The sequence below is a fragment of the Gadus chalcogrammus genome, chromosome 20 (assembly GCF_026213295.1).
Source record: "Gadus chalcogrammus isolate NIFS_2021 chromosome 20, NIFS_Gcha_1.0, whole genome shotgun sequence".
Taxonomy (NCBI): Eukaryota; Metazoa; Chordata; class Actinopteri; order Gadiformes; family Gadidae; genus Gadus; species Gadus chalcogrammus.
In genome coordinates, this window is record NC_079431.1 from 23,857,050 (window position 1) to 23,875,376 (window position 18,327).

The 18,327-nt window shown below is 47.0% G+C and overlaps 1 protein-coding gene across 3 annotated transcripts in view; it reads right to left on the bottom strand.

The window, feature by feature from the left end:
• Nucleotides 1-17,810, bottom strand: part of smarcal1 (SWI/SNF related, matrix associated, actin dependent regulator of chromatin, subfamily a-like 1) — a 33,604-nt gene extending 15,794 nt beyond the window's left edge. Inside the window, exons 1-13 of one of the 3 annotated variants that reach the window (XM_056579527.1) lie at nt 17,631-17,810; nt 16,567-17,094; nt 16,391-16,441; nt 12,031-12,294; nt 11,855-11,905; nt 10,667-10,850; nt 8,511-8,661; nt 6,034-6,198; nt 5,487-5,552; nt 4,799-4,939; nt 3,704-3,922; nt 2,891-2,961; nt 2,372-2,474 (exon numbers count right to left, since the gene is read on the bottom strand). In XM_056579527.1, the coding sequence (XP_056435502.1) occupies nt 2,372-2,474; nt 2,891-2,961; nt 3,704-3,922; nt 4,799-4,939; nt 5,487-5,552; nt 6,034-6,198; nt 8,511-8,661; nt 10,667-10,850; nt 11,855-11,905; nt 12,031-12,294; nt 16,391-16,441; nt 16,567-17,092 (1,992 nt within the window). In that variant the 5' untranslated portion in view covers nt 17,093-17,094; nt 17,631-17,810. Of the gene's footprint in view, nt 1-2,371; nt 2,475-2,890; nt 2,962-3,703; nt 3,923-4,798; nt 4,940-5,486; nt 5,553-6,033; nt 6,199-8,510; nt 8,662-10,666; nt 10,851-11,854; nt 11,906-12,030; nt 12,295-16,390; nt 16,442-16,566; nt 17,555-17,630 lie in introns of those variants that run through there. The other 2 variants (XM_056579526.1, XM_056579525.1) reach the window with 2 other exon arrangements.
• Between the last annotated feature and the right edge of the window lie 517 nt (nt 17,811-18,327).

The window sequence follows — 18,327 nt, forward strand, 5'->3', positions numbered from 1 at the left end:
CTCTGCAGGATAGAGAGGTGAAGGGGGACGGGGGGGAGGGGGTCTCAGAGGTAGGCAGGAGAGGGAACGCCTGGGCTCCTGCTGAGGTGGGGGAGGAGGGTGTGGTGATCTGGGGGTGGTGAATGGGGATACGGGGGATGATAACAGGACTGCATTGTCTTTCAAATCTGCAGTAGAACTTGTTCAGGTCGTTGGCCAGGTGAGGGTCGTCGATGGAGTGGGGGGCAGACGGTTTGTAGTTGGTGAGAAGTCTCAGACCCTTCCAGACAAACGCTTGGTCGTTATCTGAGAACTGCCGTTGGAGTCTCTTTGAATACGAGAGTTTAGCATCTCTCACTGCCTTGCTAAACCTGTATTTCGACTCCTTAAACTGTTCTTTGATTCCGCTCCGAAACGCCTTCTCCTTTGCCAACCTTAGCTGTCCGAGTTCTGCTGTGAACCAAGGTTTGTTGTTGTTGTAGCTCACCCTGCTGCGAGATGGTACACAGCTGTCTTCACAGAAGCTGATATAAGATGTCACAGCATCAGTGTACTCATCAAGACTGTTGGTGGCAGACCTGAAAAATATCCCAGTCAGTGCAGTCCAAGCACGCCTTAAGATCCTCCACAGCCTCACTAGTCCCTGCTTAGACGTCCTCACAACTGGTTTACAGAGTTTTAACTTCTGCTGTATGCAGGAATCAGGTGGACCATGACGTGGTCAGAGTGTCCCAGTGCAGCGCGGGGGACGGCGTGATAGGCCTTCCTTAAAGTTGTGTAACAGTGATCCAGCGTGTTCTCCTCTCTGGTTGGGCACTTATAAGCTGGCGGTATTTGGGAAGTTCATGGCTGAGATTTCCTCTGTTAAAGTCACCGACGACAATAACAAAGGAGACCGGGTTAGTTCGCTCCACGTCCAGTATCTGGTCGGCCAGCTGACGTTGTGCCTCCTGCACGTTGTTTTGCGATGGAATATAAACGACCAGAATGAACGAAGCGAACTCATGGGGGGAATAAAAGGGTTTACAGTCTATAATGTGGGTTTCCAGAACAGGAGAACAGTGCTGTAGCATCACTGTAATATCTTTTCACCAGCCGCTGTTGAGGTAGAAACAGATCCCTCCACCCTTCGTTTTGCCGGAAAGCTCCGTGTCGCGGTCCGCTCTGAACAGCTGGAAGCCTGCCAGCTGTAGCGCAGAATCCGGTGTTGATCCACACAGCCAAGTTTCCGTGAAGCACAAAACAGAAGATGAAGAAAAGTCTCTGTTCCTTCTCACCAGTAGCTGGAGCTCGTCCAGTTTATTGCACAGTGATCTGACGTTGGAGAGAAATATTCCGGGTAGCGGAGTGCGTTGTCCGCGTCGGACGGAGCTGCACGAGCGCCCCGGCTCGTCTCCCTCTCCTGCGCCGTCTTGCTGCATGAACAAAGGTGAGCGCACCTTTGACCAGAATGTCCAATATTCCACGGATGGGATGAGAAAGTCGGGAAACAAATCCACAGAAGTTGTTTCCCCGATGTTCATGAGCTCTTCTCTGGTGAACGAGCTCCGGGTATTAAGGCAAAACACTAAATTAACGAACAAAACTAGAAAAATCGCTGCGCAGCGAAGTACCGAGGCGCCATGTTTACTTTCTTGGTTTACGGTTTCAGTCGGTTTCAGGCGTCACATGAATTCAAAACGAAACCGGGTAGATTTGAAACCACCTCCGAGGGTGGTTTCAGAAGTTTACGGTTTCGGTCAGCGGATTTGCCGGCTTCGTGTGGACGGAAGGCCAAACCGTACAAGACCTTTGCGGTTTCGCCATGAAATCGGCTTCGTGTGGACGGGGCCTAAGCCTGCATGCCGCTACTAGCTTCCCCTTCAGGTCACTGCATGAACAGACAGGGAGACCAGCAGTACACAGACCTATCTCTAATCCCCAATAATACTGTTTAATAGGATTACAATGTGAGAATATAAGGGGAAATTGATATATTCTGTATTAGTAACTAGACATTACCACTGCTCTTCTTCTGAAACACAAACAACTTTGACACCAATGCATTATGGGTAGGGTAGCAGGAGTGGTGAATACAAAAAGGTAACAGAAAACAAATTCTCACTTTTAACCTAATCCTGATATTGATTATAAATTATGGAAAACCTGAGCTGATTGAGAGAGAAAAGCTGTTGAATATAACAGATGAAGCAACAACACAGCAGCTCGACGTCTCTAGTCGACTGTTGGACGCTGCAGGACTAAATAAATTAAAAGGTCAGGACTATAAAGGTTGAGATCAGGGAGCCGTCAGACCAAGACAAAGACCTTCTCAACCAGGACAGACCCACAAAGAACGGGCCAACCAGGAGCCTGATTTGACCCCAACCATGAAGACCAACAGCTCACTGACCTTCTTTCGCAGCTCCTCGGTGATGCTGTCCAGCACCGTCTTATGATGGGCAAACACCAGGAACTTCTCCCTTCCACACTCCAGTAAATCCATGATGTACTCCCTGGAAGAGACCACACATCACACACATGGAAAACACATCTCTTCACCCATTATGTACCACACACAATGGAAACTGGGAGCTGCCAGAAAAACCGGTCTCCTACTGGTGAAGCTGCCAAGGACAACTAGTCTCCTAATGGTGGGATACTGAAGCTTCCAGGATTACCAGTCTCTTACAGGTGGGACACTGGGAGCTGCTCAGCACAACCAGTTTCCTACTGGTGGGATAACAAAGCTTCCAGGATAACCAGTCTCTTACAGGTGGGACACTGGGAGCAGCCCATTACAATCAGTCTGTTACTGGTGCGATACTGTGAGCTGCCTAGGAGAGCCACCCTCCTACTGGTGGGACACTGGGAGCTTCTACTGGTCCTGGTTTGATGGAGCCTCAGATGGAGAGCCTCCCAGTGTACGTACGTGATGGCCTGGATCTTGGCATCGGCCGTGTGGTTGTAGAAGACGAGCAGGGCTTCCTTCTCCTTGGTCTTCTACAGAGGAGGACAGATAGAGGCTGGTGAGATAGGAAGCGGCAGTGAGGTCTGATCATCATCTGATAAGATGAGCCACCACCAGGCCATTAGCGTTCAGAGCACTACCCCATGCATCAAGGTCGCCCGGCGCCAAGCAAAGAGTCTTCACACTATTTGTTTTCATTGTGAAGGGTGTTTTTCATTGGTCGGAATGAAATGGCCCTTTAAATTGTGAAAGGCCACTTTTGGAGTGGCAGAATGGAAGAGTGGCTTTGAAACGGTCCTAATCACACTTCATTATGGGGATGAGGTGTTGTTCCGCCGTGGATGAGAGGCTGTTGTTAGGCATCCCAGTTCTTTACATCTGGCCACCCATTCATGTGGAAGCAGACATGTGCAGTGGGCGGTGCTGAAGGGCAGAAGTCCCGCCTCCCGGCTACCCGCAATGTTTACAACTTCTCTGGGGTGTGAATTTGCAGTCGGCAAGTAGCGAGTAGCCCAGTCTCACAGCAGACAGGCTACTCGGGATGTGGGCCTTAAAGCGACATTATACAAAACGGAATGTTTTTGAAAGATGCTGAAACAGTGTGTGAATAATAAGGGGTACTCTTAACATACAGGCATATAACCCTATTCTAGTAGTAACTTCAGATGCAATTAATAACCCTAAAAAAGCGGTCTTTGGGATCTTTAAATATTTTCCTTTCCAAGCCATCCCCCCAGGAAACCCCAGAACCGTGTGAGGAGATGGGATACTTGCGTTTGACTGCTGCTTGGCCAGCTCCCTGGCCGCCGCCCCCAGGGCCGCCTTGGTGCGGGCGCCGACCGTGTCGATGGTCACCACCACCACCTTGCGCTGCTTGGCCGGCAGCTGGGACATCACCTCTGTCTTCAGGCGGCGCAGCATCAGGCTCTCCTGCAGCAGCAGCCGCAGCTCGCCCAGGTGGGAGGAGCCAGAGTAGTCCCAGCCCCAGGTCAGCTAGAGGGAGAGACAGAGTAGTCCCAGCCCCAGGTCAGCTAGAGGGAGAGACAGAGGAGTCCCAGCCCCAGGTCAGCTAGAGGGAGAGACAGAGGAGTCCCAGCCCCAGGTCAGCTAGAGGGAGAGACAGAGGAGTCCCAGCCCCAGGTCAGCTAGAGAGAGAGAGACAGAGGAGTCCCAGCCCCAGGTCAGCTAGAGGGAGAGAGACAGAGGAGTCCCAGCCCCAGGTCAGCTAGAGGGAGAGACAGAGGAGTCCCAGCCCCAGGTCAGCTAGAGAGAGAAGTTTATTATGAAGCGTTCACTTGCAAACAACCTAATCTTCACATATTATATGGCCACATATTGATTGGCTGAAATATTACTTAAAAGTGTCAACATTTCAAAATAGTCGAATGATTAATCAAAATAAAATATTAATATATTTCACAGCTACTGTTAATTAACATTAAATTATAATAAAATAATAATAATAATAGTAATAAAAGCGGTACTGCATCCATTTTCACTTTGTTTATACTCAAAAGCCAACGTATGCAGCATCACTCATGTAGTCAATAAATGCATAAATACATATTCCCTCAGTGACCATGATGAGCAGTAGGTGGAGGTTATCTTCCCTGTACTCTGAATTCCTTTGGAGGAACTCTACAGCAGAGTGGTGTAAGCGCAGAGACGTGGAGAAGGCAGATAATCCCTCCACTAAAGTCCTCTGTGCTCAGAAGGTCCCTTTCAAACCCATTCAATTGAAACCCTTAATGCAGCCAGGCTTCCAGCGGGGATGTGGAGATCGCTGTGTGCTCTGTGGAAAACAACTGAGAGAAGCCAGAGTGTGACCTGACAGAGCCTGAGTGTTACCTGAGAGAGCCAGTGTGTTACCTGCTTGGCGTTGCAGTACCGCAGGCCGAACTCGTGGAAGCGGGGGAAGAGAGTGGGCCGGACTGCAAGCACCTGGGTATAGAGCTCGGAGGGTCTGGACATGGCCGGGGTCCCGGACAGCAGGATCACCCGCCTGGCCGCCTGGAGGGAGAGGAGTTGGGACATGGGGGTCAGTGTGATCAGGGTCAGTTGGAGCAGGGCTGGTTCCTGAGGCCGAGGGATCTCAGACCAAGGTTTCCACCTGCCTCTTGGCTAGGTGAACACCCATCATTGAGGCTGATGTTGACCTACAGACCACTGCATCTGAGCAGAAGGTTAACATCAACTTAAAAAGGATTGTGTGCATGCATAAGGATGCACACAACAAAGTTCCCTCTAATTGCATTGCATCATTGCATCATGGGCTGTTGTATGGCCCTGCATCATCCAGCTCCATTAATGTATGCCGTTTTGTACTTGAAATGCACGGACCACCTGGGGTTAGTTCTCTTTTGATCAAAGTGCCGAAAGGAAGGACATATACTGTAGTGGTGAAGCCTGCCGAGACCAAAACCATACAGCGGCTCATTTTCACACTCTTCTTCTGCAGCTTCATGTCGAGAAATTGAGATCAGCTTCCTAGTGGGGGCTCCCTGTTACAGGCTAGCTCTGCCTCCGTCAGAACGGGTGGTGGTGAGGAGCAGGATACCTTGAGCAGAGGCAGCGCTGCTTTACAGCGGGCCGTCTTCATGTTCTTCAGGAAGTGGGACTCGTCCTGCAGGGAGGTAAAGCAATACAATCACAGAGTCATACCATAACTCAGGTCCATCCCAGATCAAGCATCTACTGGCGACAGTTGCTCAGGGGCTAGAGCGTGTGGTAATTGGAAGGTTGCTAGTTCGATCCCCTCAAGCTCCTCCTATCAGAGTGTCCCTGAGCATGACCCCTCTCGCTTACTGCTTCTGATGAGCTGGCTACTGTCGCCCTGCGTGGTGAACCCCACCTTCTGTGTGTGAATATGGGCATGAATGGTTGTAAGTCGCTTTGGATAAAAGCGTCAGCAAAATCCCCATTATGTAAATCTAATGGGAAACATTCTGGACAGGTTTACAGCTATTTAAGTTTAGAATTTGATGGAACGAGGCTTCCGGTGGAGTCAGATACATGTAATTCAGGAGTAGATAGGGGGTCTTCATCGAGGACCCCTTACTGTAGGCTGCAGACCCTCAAGCCCAAGCCCAGGGGCGACCACTAACCATGATGAGCACATGGAAGGGCTTGGCGGCCTGCTGCTGCTTGTCCATCCTGCTGAGGAGGTCGTAGCTGACGATGGTGACCAGGCCCCCCCGCAGCTCGTCCTTGGCCTTCACCACCACGTTGATGCTGTCCGCCTCCAGCAAGGGCAGCCAGCGCCGGAAGGCCTGCAGGGACACCACAGCATAAAGGGATAGGCACACCATTCAAGACGACTTAACATTTGCCAGCCAAAACCAATGGCAGCAGGTGAGATCGACTGGCATGTCAGTGAAGGGAGGGTAAAAAACACCGTTCTCTGTCCCAGAGTGACGGTTTCACTAGCCTCTTTGTGATCTGAATACATAGAAAGGCATCTTGATTGTTTTGGAGCATTTAGAGCCAAATTGACTAAAACTATGCTCAAACTGCACATGCTCAGATGTCCCCCAGGGAACAGATGATGGATGTGGCCCATGCACAGGGATGAAGGATGAACTCACTCACAGAATATGTTAAGATAACAAGTATTCCTTCAGCAAAACAACTCCTTTTAGTGTTTCCTACTTAAACATTGTTCATATGTAGATGTTGTCCAAAACGTCCTAATACAAGCAAGCAGTTGGTAGTGGTTGGGTTGTTAGGATGGTTCCTCACTAGTGGTTCCTCCTGATCTTCTGACATCTTGCAGTTAACCAGACATCCAGAGAGAGGATCTTAATCAGTTTTACAACCCTTTATTGTGTTGGAGCAATTGAAATATGATTAAATAAGCATTAATTTCAAATTATTATTGGCTTACCAAAGGATTAACATAAGAAAAGATTCACAAAAAAAGTAGACCAAATCATATTTTAGAAAATCTTTTCTTTAATCTTTCAGTGGCCGGCCCGACCACTCCAGAACCCAGCGCTCACTGGCTCCCAATAACTCCTGAACCCAGCGCTCACTGGCTCTCAATAACTCCTGAACCCAGCGCTCACTGGCTCCTGTCAATTTGAATCCTCCTCACTTTTAGCTCCACTGCTTGCCTGCTTTGAAAGCGATGAGCGGAGCACTCGGAAGAGATAAAGGAGTGTCATTGTCCTCCAACGTGCGACGCACTGAGACAAGTCTCTTCCTCCACCGCTGTCTCCAGGCCTCTGATTAGTGTAATGGATTTGATGCAAAGGAAGAGCTAGGGCCGCTGGCAGGAGAGCCATTTACAGCCCTGACAGAGCGCACGTCTTATCAGCTGACAGCAGACCGATGAGGCCAGCTCGAAACGCACCGCAGCCCAGCGATGCATAACCAGGCTAGAGATGAGAGGGGGAGGGCGGAGGAATGAGGGAGAGCCAGGAGGTGTGAAACACTGGAGTGAGGATAGATGAGGACCTTGATGTACTGATGTTCTGATGATGTAAACAAAATAAACAACCTTAAGGCATCTGCATGCAGGTGGAAGCAGAATGCATGGTGGTCAAAGTAACGCCCGTGAATAGATGAACAACCAGCATAGTTTATTCTTAGAAATGTCCGCCGTCTCCTGCCAGGGGAGTGATTCATTGTTGTTATTATCCACTGTACCATTAACACAAAGTAAGAGATGCATTAAAGTCAAATCCTCCCTCTGCCCTCCTCAGAAGAGGGGGTGGGGCACTATACCATTCCTGGAAACACAGAAGGGCTCTGAACAAGACACCAGTAATAAAATGGTTAGGTAGCAGAAGTGTGAGTGCTCAGGGTAGCTGGAGATGTGATGCACCATGGTGTGCACTAGCAGCATCTCGACCAAGGACACATCACACTGATCTGGAGACGGGTTTAGACCAAATACCAAAATAGGGATATTGCATAATCAATACATCAACACTTTACCCCGTCACATGAAATCATACATATTTTAAAATAAATATTTGTACACTTTAAACCCCAGCTAACCTACATTGGTGGCCTGAAGCTAACTAGGTTAACGAGAGTCGTCTTGGTATCTAGTGTGCATGGTTCAAATATTATAAAATATATATTAGTCAATCTGTATCAATACACCTGTACAGGATTATTAACTAACCACATGGATAAGTAGACAAAGTCAAAGTACAATGAGGAAATAGAGGAGAGACCATCGCTATGGCTGTTCCCTGAATCCAACAACCTTAAACCAACATTAAAAGGAGAACAGATTCCCCATCAAAAGATACTTGAGGTTTTTGAAAAGTTGCTGTGCAAGCTGACTTACTTTTACTGGATCAACAGTCCTTGAAACTATTACTATTTATCACTCTAAAGAACCAAATGCACCTCAGCCATTCCATAGGAGCGGTCAGTGCTGCTCGTCTGAATGCTCTCAGCTCTGCCCAGCTGAGCCTTCCATTGGCCAGCCCTGACTCTTCCCTCTGTCCAGCTGAGCCTCCCATTGGCCAACAATGATGCCTCCCCCTGCTAAGCTGAACCTCCCATTGGCCAGCCCTGACACCTCCCCCTGCCAAGCTGAGCATCCCATTGGCCTTCCCTGACGTACCTCTGCCCAGGTGAACCTGACGGAGGAGGGTGCCACCACCAGCAGCGGCCACTCCTTCCTGTAGTAGGCTGCTATGCAGATGGCCTGCACAGTCTTCCCCAGCCCCATGTCGTCGGCCAGAAGCAGGCGGCCCTCCTTGAAGACTGCAAAGCTACAGAAAACCACCACTTATGAATACACTACAGCTATAGTGCATAGTATATACACTACAGCAGGTCACTCACTGGGCACATCTTAGTACAGGTGGTTGAGGATTATATATATATATATATATATATATATATATATATATATATATATTATTATTTTTCATTTTTTTATACATTGGTAGTCAAGGCGGGGCCTTATTGTTGCTCAAGGGGTAGTTCGGAATTTTGGACATAGGGCCTGATTCCCAAGTTAGCCGTGTTGTTCTTTATCATTTGAGACAGCTTTCAACACATTTCATTCAGACCTTCTAGTTGCAGAGTTTGCTCGTGCTAGGCTAGCGCACGGCAACGGGCAATACTAGCCTGCTAATAAAACACGGCGGTCGTGTTTTGTTAGAAGACGGTCGATGGAAATGTCTGTGTTGATAGAATAATGTTAGAAATAAAACCAACCTTGCATTGCGTCTCAGCAGCAGTGTTATATTCCTGGTAGTAGGCTAAGGCAGCAGCGGACTGATACCTAGGTTAAATTCCGCTGCTGCTGAGAAAGTAGTCGCTCAAAATGCGATGATTCATGCGATGCAAGGTTAGTTTTATTTCTAACATTATTATCTAACCCATCAACACAGACATTCACATCTATAGTAGAGCCCGACCGATATAGGATTTTTAAGGCAGATACCGATACGAATATTTTGTGATTTAAAAATCCGATAAGCCGATATATCGGCCGATATATATATGTAAAAATAAAATCCAGAAACGCGCAACAAATCAAACAGATTTCCCCAACATTGGTTATTTGTAGTTATCCTTTAAATCCTTTTCACTCTCAGCTAACACGTAACAACAGCAAAACTGGACATGGTAGTCATGAATTAAGTCATGCTTATCGACTTTAGAGAATTGATGGGGATGTTCTTTTAATTGTTATTCAAGCAATGTATGTCTCGTGACAGTTGCCAACTTACCATGAACACACTTGCACACATGAACAACACCGATGATCTCCGTCGATCACCTCATTCACTCTGCCCAACTCTGGCTGAATCAGTGGGTTTGGGGCGTTAGTGCGCCCTCTGGTGGACAAACTTATTTTTTTAAACTATTCATTTATCGGCCGTTATAAATGCCGATACCGAATAGTTTGAAAAATGCCTAATATCGGCCGATAATATCGGCCTGCCGATAATATCGGCCTGCCGATATATCGGTCGGGCTCTAATCTATAGTCTGGCGTTATAATTGTTTTATCTCGGGTGTACTGTGGAGTGGCTAGCCGTGCGCTAGCCTAGCACGAGCGAACTCTGCAACTAGAAGGACTGAATGAAATGTGTTGAAAACTGTCTCCAATGATAAAGAACACCAAGGCTAACTTGGGAATCAGGCCCTATGTCGAAAATTGCAAACGACCCCTTTAAGGCGGCCGCCTTAACCATACAGTGCTGGGGGAAACACTGAACAGTAAACACTTGTGTTTAAAAATACATGATTGATAAAATATACTATTTCAGTTACCGACGCTGAACTTGGTTGGAACTTGGTGTGACCAATTAAAGATGCTGTATGTACGATTAGAAAGTTGGAAAGAGAGATAAGGAAAGAGGAGAAAAGAACACCATTAAAAAAAAGCTCCTCCTAGCTGAGTGTTGATGTGTCCCTGAGCAAGACACTTAACCCTAACTGCTCCTGAGCGAGCTGGCTGTCGCCTTGCATGGTTGACTCTGCCGTCGTTGTGTCAATGTGTGTATTAACCAATGTAAGTCGCTTAGGATAAAAACGTCTGCTAAATGCCCTAATTGACAGGAAAGAGGGATTACAGGAGGGGGAGGCTGGAGTGGTCTCGTCCAGTGGAAGGCCCGCAGCCAAGGGGAGCACATGTTTCACAGAGCTCAATAACAGCTGGAGAGAACTACTCATTCAGACTAATTACACTAATGAATCAAGAATAGCTCTTGAACCTACAGCACCTATAAGTAGGTTCAAGAGGACAATGGCTCCACCTACTTGACCCCTTCCCTCTGGAAGGGCATGAGGCTGCTAGTGAGCGAGGGGTCGACGGCCGAGAGGTCCGCCTCCGGGACACCGAGCGGCCGGACCAGGGTCCCGTCGAACCTGGCCCTGAAGGCCTGGACCACCCCCCGGGGCAGAGGCTCCACCTCCGCGGACGCTATGGCTCCCAGCTGCTCCACTGGCCAATAGGAAGGGGAACACACAGTCAGGAAAACATGGCCGCTACGTCGGCCGATATGAGAGACATGAGCCGAGGGACTGATCGGCATTTGAGCTCTTACGTCGAATTTAGATCCTTAAGAATGGTGAGAAATCTCTACATGTCAATGTGTAGCTAGCATGCACTCATTTAGAACAGCCACTAGCCCCGCCACAGGTGCCCGTCTGTGAAGCGACTAACATGGAGCTGATTAAACAGCCGTCTAGGCGGCTCCTGCTGGTTGGAGGGAAAAGGACTAGTCCCCATTCTAAGTTCTATATCAATTCTGATTTTGTTCTCGTAATACAACGCAAATAAACATGTTCTTTGTTAGGTTAGAATCTCAGTGACTGGTTCCTCTAAATCAGGGGTGCCCAACCTTTTTTGACCCAAGATCTACTTTTCAAGTAGCCAACCTCCCGAGATCTACCAGCCTAGCGTCAACATTGCAAACCTACCGTGAACCTACGGACTTCAGTGGGGGTTTCATTCCGTCTGCGCACGGCACCTTCTCAACAATAATCAATAATCTTCCTCCCACTCAGGGTGAAAATGGTAGGTCTTAGCTCGTTTCCCCTCAGCCATGCCAACGTTTAGGAGTGCGTAACTACTGTTGACGGCTTTCAACTGCTGTTGACAGCGCATGCGCTACCGCGCGCATGTGTCCCGCGCAAATTATTATTTGTTTTTTTTCTTCTTCACCCCTCGCGGTCGACTTGGGATCTGTCGGCGGTCTACTGGTAGACCGTGATCGACTGGTTGGGCACCCCTGCTCTAAATCCATATTTGTTACATTTACGTTGCTAACCTTATCTTTCTGAATTCCACTCTACACTCTCTACAGTGTTTTGTGTTTATAAATCCAGCTGCAGCACTAGGTTTTATGTTCATTTTTATGTAGGCTTTGTTCTGAAGCTCACATCCAAGCAGTTTGGATTAGTGTAGAGGTAAGAGTGTCGTGTTAGAGCCGGGGTGCAGCTTACTGAGTCTTCTGTAGTCCTCCAGTGCAAAGTTCCACTTCCTCGTGTTCATGTCTGAGGCATATAGAAACACGTTGTTAGAAATTAACTTGACCGCTTGGCATTCAGGTTGAGGACAACGCCTGGTCATCCAACCATGCATGGGGAGGAGAGATAAGGACCAATGAAAGCAGTCCCACCGTAACATCTGGACGGCGTCTGCTTGAAGGCGGCGATGACGTCGGCGTGGTAACCCACGTCCACCTCGAACCTTGCCGGGGACACAAGGACACACTGTCCCTGCACCGCGGCCCCCGGCCGCTGCCAGCCGCTGCACAGCTTCAGCAGGGGCCCCAGGGCCACCGTGTCGTGGGGGACCCGGCCGGGGGACACCATCATGTCCAGGGCCTCCATGCCCTCCAGGGGCCTCAGGAACACGGAGGTAAGGGCCCCCGCGTCCTGCACTGAGACACACACACACACACACACAATAACCAAGTGGATTGTGTTATGTGAACAGTAACAGTTTCCTTTTGGAAACCAACTCTCTTCCAAAGAGTGATGCCTACTTTAAAAGGAGAAATCCAGTGTAAAATGGATCTGGGATATGTCTGGTATGATAACAAGTTGGAATGGAATCGTTTGGGAGCAAAAAAGCCCATATAGCCGCATTCTTAAATTGGCTGTTTTTAGCCAGAACACGCCTCCTCCTTTCGCCGAACCGCCCATTGGGGCGCAAGATCATTCCCTAATTTACAGGCGCTTGGCGGTGGAGGGAAAAGAACACTCTGCGCAAGTTGCAAACTAGCAACGACACATGCGTCAGTGTAGAAAGTCAATTGCGCCGGGTGCAAGATAGGGCCCTAAATATGTTTTGCCTTGTTGAGAACAAGTTATAGTTCTCAAATGTTAGCTTGGTCTGAATGTGGTCCAGCCAGAGAGCTGACACCCCCCCCCCCCCACACACACACACACACTCGGCCCTCAGCTGCCTTCGGATAAAGAGAAACATCTGGAACAATTTAAACGTTTTTAAATCTGTCTTAAAATTCCAGCTGAAACAGTGGGTTCACTGGCACTTTAAAATATATATTAATTAATCACTTTTAGGCCATCACTACAAGACTACATTTTTACCTATTTTACAGAACCACAAAGCCACAGATGCAGCAGCATTAATCTGTTGAAACTAGGCAAGGATGTATAACAGGCCAATCGTACATGCAATGGCTCAGGGCCCAGTTTCCGATGGATCTTTCGAACCAACGTTCATTTTCGGGATGCACCGAATATTCGGCCACAGAAAATGTTCGGCCGAAAATGGCCCAAAACATAATTTTCAGTTTCGGCCTGAACACACTGAACATAAAAAAAAAAAATAATAATAATAATAATATGACATGGTGCTAGGGCTGGGCGATTTGGCCTAAAAATAAAATCTCGATTTTTTCGAACTAATGGACGATTTTCGATTTAAACCTCGATTTATTTTTTCTGTTTTTCTCTAAACAAATTCCATTGAAACCCATGTACGTGTGTGGCGCTTATGGGGTGTCGCACCACACTCACCAACGCAGGGGTCTACAACCCGCTGATTTAAGAGTATCACGATTATCAACAATCATGGAAAGCTGAGTAGGTTTATCAGTTTTAATAACAGTATGAACAAATAGAACACAAAAGTGACAAGTTGTCCTTTGTATATCTATAGTAGCAATAGCACATGCTAAACAAGGACAACATCTACTCAGAATAATTGAATGAACTGTTTACATCCATGGCTAACCAGTGCATGAGAAGGAGATGACAGGAGACTAATGTTTCACTCTTTCAATTGCTCTAATTTGAGCTCTTACTGTTGTTATCTAACATACCATACAGTAATTTAATTGTGTAAAAGTGTGAAATTACTGCCCCTTAAAAATGACCATGAATTAGCTATACTCTCATTTGCATAGTGATTAACATTATGAATTTAAATTGTGTATACCAACTGTATGTTGGCTGACATTTACCTATAACTTTTTTTCCCTCCACTCTAACCAAGGATGCCTGTTTTTAAATTCCCTAGCCTGACACCCAGTCTGAAAGGCTGGCCAGGGGTTCTCATCTAAAAGTAACAAGGAGATATAAAGTGGGATTAAAACATTGTCTTCTGTTGACTACTTATTATGTGGTTTACACATTAATATGGGAGGACTGGACACACACACACACACACGCACGCACGCACGCACGCACGCACGCACACACACGCGAGAAGGAGGGGCTCGGCCCGCTAACTAACGTGCAGAGATGCAGGGGCAGCTTCGCGCTTCGTAACAGAGACAGGGCAGAGCGCGAGCGCGCAGCGGGAATTTTATGAATGGTGAATGTAGGAGATAACTTCCCCTGCTTAAAGTATTTTATTGCAGTTATACCAAACCGATATTTCCGAAAAATAAACACAGAAGTGAAAGATCTGTCACAAGACGATTGATACGTATCCGTGCACATTTTTAAGTGGGTATACGCAAATCCTGGTGCGTTCCTAGTGGGTATACGGCGTATACCTGCGTATCACGTAGACTACACCACTGCTTGTAACTAAGAGAACACACATGTGAGTTGTTGATCACAAATTATTTGTATACATAACGTCATCTTTGCAAAAGACGTTTAACTGAAAAGTGTTTTCAATCGACCCGGCTCTCCCCCAAGTCTGTCGGGGGCGAGGTGAATGTGATTGCAGTAGGCTGAGTTTTGCGCGCGTTCTGGAAAGTGAGAGAGGAGGCTACTACGGAGTCTATTCCGCAAAACAAATCGGAAGAGTCTAGAACTGTTTTTAAATCGCGATTTTTCGGTTCAGCCATTTCACAAACCGTAGGAAAGAAAAAATGCAAATTAATCGATTAAACCGAAAAAATCGCCCAGCCCTACATGGTGCTGAAACGGGCTATGACGCAGGGGGAGACGCAGGAATGTCGCAGGAAAATGGGGTTAAAAAGGGTTAAAATATCTCCCCATCAAGGCCAACCGCAGAGTAGCCTACGAAAAGAATAGATTGCAATATGCTAAATGCTAAAGATATTAAAACACAATTGATTAGGCTTAGGCCGACATATATATCAGTCCTAATCCTGAACGCACTGTGCATACATTTATTCACGGCATTTTCCCCCCCTGAAATAATTCCATATTACAAAAATCCAAAATAGCTTGTGTGACAACTACATTTATCTTAATGTGCTGATTTTTTAAACATATATTTTGTGCAGCAAGAGGGCCGACTTTATCTGATTCCGCATAAGGTTGCATTGATTGGCTCTCTAGTATAGTTTGTAGACATTAAAAATGCAACGTTCCATTCATACATTATCATTCAAACGCGGCTATTGCTGACCCGATTAGGAGAGCTTGGTCTAGATCCTGCCCATATTGTTGGGCAGGATGAAGTAGGCTATAGGCAGGGTTCGAGTTATGATTCCATCTCTGTGGGGGTCTCTTAGAGTTGTTGACGGTGGGGCCGGGGTGAGACTGTACCGGCCTTGCGCCAGAATTTTGACGGGGGGGGGGGGATATAGGACGTAAATATGGGCTATATGACACGGCTTTTCTCAATGACGTGGAACGCTCCGTTCACTTGCATGGGCCCTTCACATCAACGCCAGCTTCTTCGGTTGCTAAGCGACGTCAACATCTTTGGCTAACTATTAGTCTGCTGATCAACACTACGTATGGTAAGTTGGTAACAAATAAATTGTAAAAAAACACCTTGTGAAGTTATTTTTTCGTTTTAGCAAGTAGCTGCTCATTATTGAAAATAAGCCTGTTCAGGTCGAAGCACCTCCGTTTCGCGTCGGTGTCCGGTTCGCCCTGTCTGCAGCTTGGCACGCCTGGCGATTTCACCTTCTTATCTCAAGTTTCCTGTGTAAAACCGAGGGGGTCAAATCCCCGTTCGTCACGTCACGGCACAGGGTTTCTTGGTTCACTGGGGAAGGCGGGGCTGTGCACGGAGTCTCTGACCTCTTTAGAATAATTTGTATTATTGCATACTCCCAAATGTTTTCATTTTTTATGAATGAAGGCACCCGCATGCAATAATGAGTTCACTATATAGTAGGCTAACGATGCTCTTAGCGTCCTACGAATACCCTGGAGCACTCGTTAGCTACGAGCGTTTTCACGTCGTTCGTTACCAACGATGCTTTCGGGAAACGGTGTGAAAACTGTACGATGCTCGTACGTCGCACTTCACGATCCACTTAGGCTAACGATGCTTTCGGGAAACTGGGCCCAGATCAATGAGCAGGAACCATAGGGGACACCAACAACACCTTTAAAAGGGTGTGAATTATTCCAAAACTGTTTGTATCTTTATATTCCATTGAATATATATTTCCATTCTATTGAATATATATTTCCATTATATCATTAATTTAGAAATAATTCATATTGGGAGGGGGGACAACTTCATGTTTTTCCGAAGGACTCATGGACTACACAATAATAGTCAGTCAGTAGTCGTTACTACAAAGGTAGTGCATGCTTTCATAGGAACTGAAATATTGTTCTACATACTGAGCTGGCGGTAGTCCTCCTGACTGAAGTTCCACATTTTTGTTGCAGGGTCTACGGTGAAGGAAGAAAAAAAGAGTTCATGACCATCGTCGCACAATAGTCAAGTCAAGTAAGTCATTATGACAGCAATAGGTCAAATATATCAAACATGCTCTTACAACATGGCAAGCACTTACCATAAGTCTTGGACTGGATGGATTTGAAAACAGCAATGAGCTCAGCATGGTAGCCCACTTCTACCCTGAAGCGGTCCTTTGAGTGAGAAACACACTTCCCTCTGGTGGAGACAAAGGGCTTTGTGGAGGGTGGTCCAGCAGTCATAGATTTACTTTTGAGAGAGGGGGGCGCCTGGGGGCTTGGGTTCGACTGAGCCACTGGTTTGTAGAAAGATCCGACCACACCACCTGAGCTACTAGGTGAGATACTAGGCTTGTTATCAGAAGGTTTACCACTAATACTTTTGGTCCCCAAGTTGGAGTCTTTTTTAAAAGGTGGGATGAAGGGGTGATGCTGTGGTCCCAGTCTGGAGGCAGGGCTGGCGGTGGGTGCGCACTGGGCGGACTGGTTGATGGAGGACACCTGCTCAGAGGACTTTGGACTGGCAGGGTTCACATGACCCAGTCTCCTCGCCCTGATCTCTAAAGCCTTCTTTCTATTGTCCTCGATCTTCCTCTGTTGTTCTAACGTCAGCTTAGTCGTCATTGCTGGTGTGAGAAAAATAATATTATCTATATAATATATAATAAAGCCCTCTCCGCCGAGACCTGATCCCAACTAGTTAATCGACCCCAGCTGTTATCATTCATATGATCCAGGAGGACGGGCTGACAACACTTTCGTTGTGTTTAGAGTTAGAGAGCATGCATTAATAATAATAATTATAGTGACAACTTCAAATGCTAACAGTTAAGCCGCTGACAGCTAGCCTGCTATCCTGTTAAAAGTTTAAACAGGAATTCGTTCGTACCTTTTAAACCTAAAGCCAACGAAGCGATGCTATCGGATTAGCTTTAACTAAGCAAAATAACCTAAGTTAAAACTAATGGATTATCCTGATCTTAATCTACGAGTTAAATCCTAAATGTTAACTTGTTTTGAACGAATTTACTCGTTAGCGCTTTGGCCACGCCGGAAGTGACGTATCATAATAACGCGTCAGGTGCCGGGTCTTTTTACCCATTTCCGCGTTTAGATTCAAACATACAATACCTTTCTTTATAGGTCCATGATATATACGCACTTTAATGTTCTTTCTTTTTAATGTCGGAGCAGCTGTGGGGTCCAGCTCTGCGCCGCTCTTTTTGATTCAACTTAACATATTAAAAATAACACCTTGTTGTTGTTATGTAAGGCGTGTCTAAAACTACAACCGGGTGGATGACAGTAAACCATTAAAAAATAACATGACACACAGTACAATGATTCCTGTGTATTTATGAGTAACGTTGACCGCTGGTTCAGTTCAACTCGCTTGCTCGCGCGCCCGCCGATGGCATCGCGCGCCGCAATCATAGGCGGCGCGTGACCGCGGCGCGTGATGCCATCGGAGCGCGAGCCGGAGCTGTCCCAGGAACCGTGGTGTTGAAGCTGCGGGAACCGTGGTGCTGAGGCTGCAGCATCAAACCGGCAGCAGCCCACAGAAACCTGTTATCATCGTTTTTTCTAGCGGGGTTGAATAGACGCATGGACCTACAGGACCAGTTCTGACCACCAAGGAGCGTAACGGATGGATTTAAACCAGGACATCGCTTCATTCAATACTAAAGTTCAACGTTTGATGGTGAAATCCTTCAAAGAGAATCGACAGTGAATGAACGGTTGCCTAGCCTGGACCCTGCCAGATAACAGAATAAACCGGGAATCCTATGGAGATGGTCTCTTTTCCATCGGTGTTGTTTCCAGTCCTGACGTGGAGCCGTGCAGGGCTCGTGTATTAA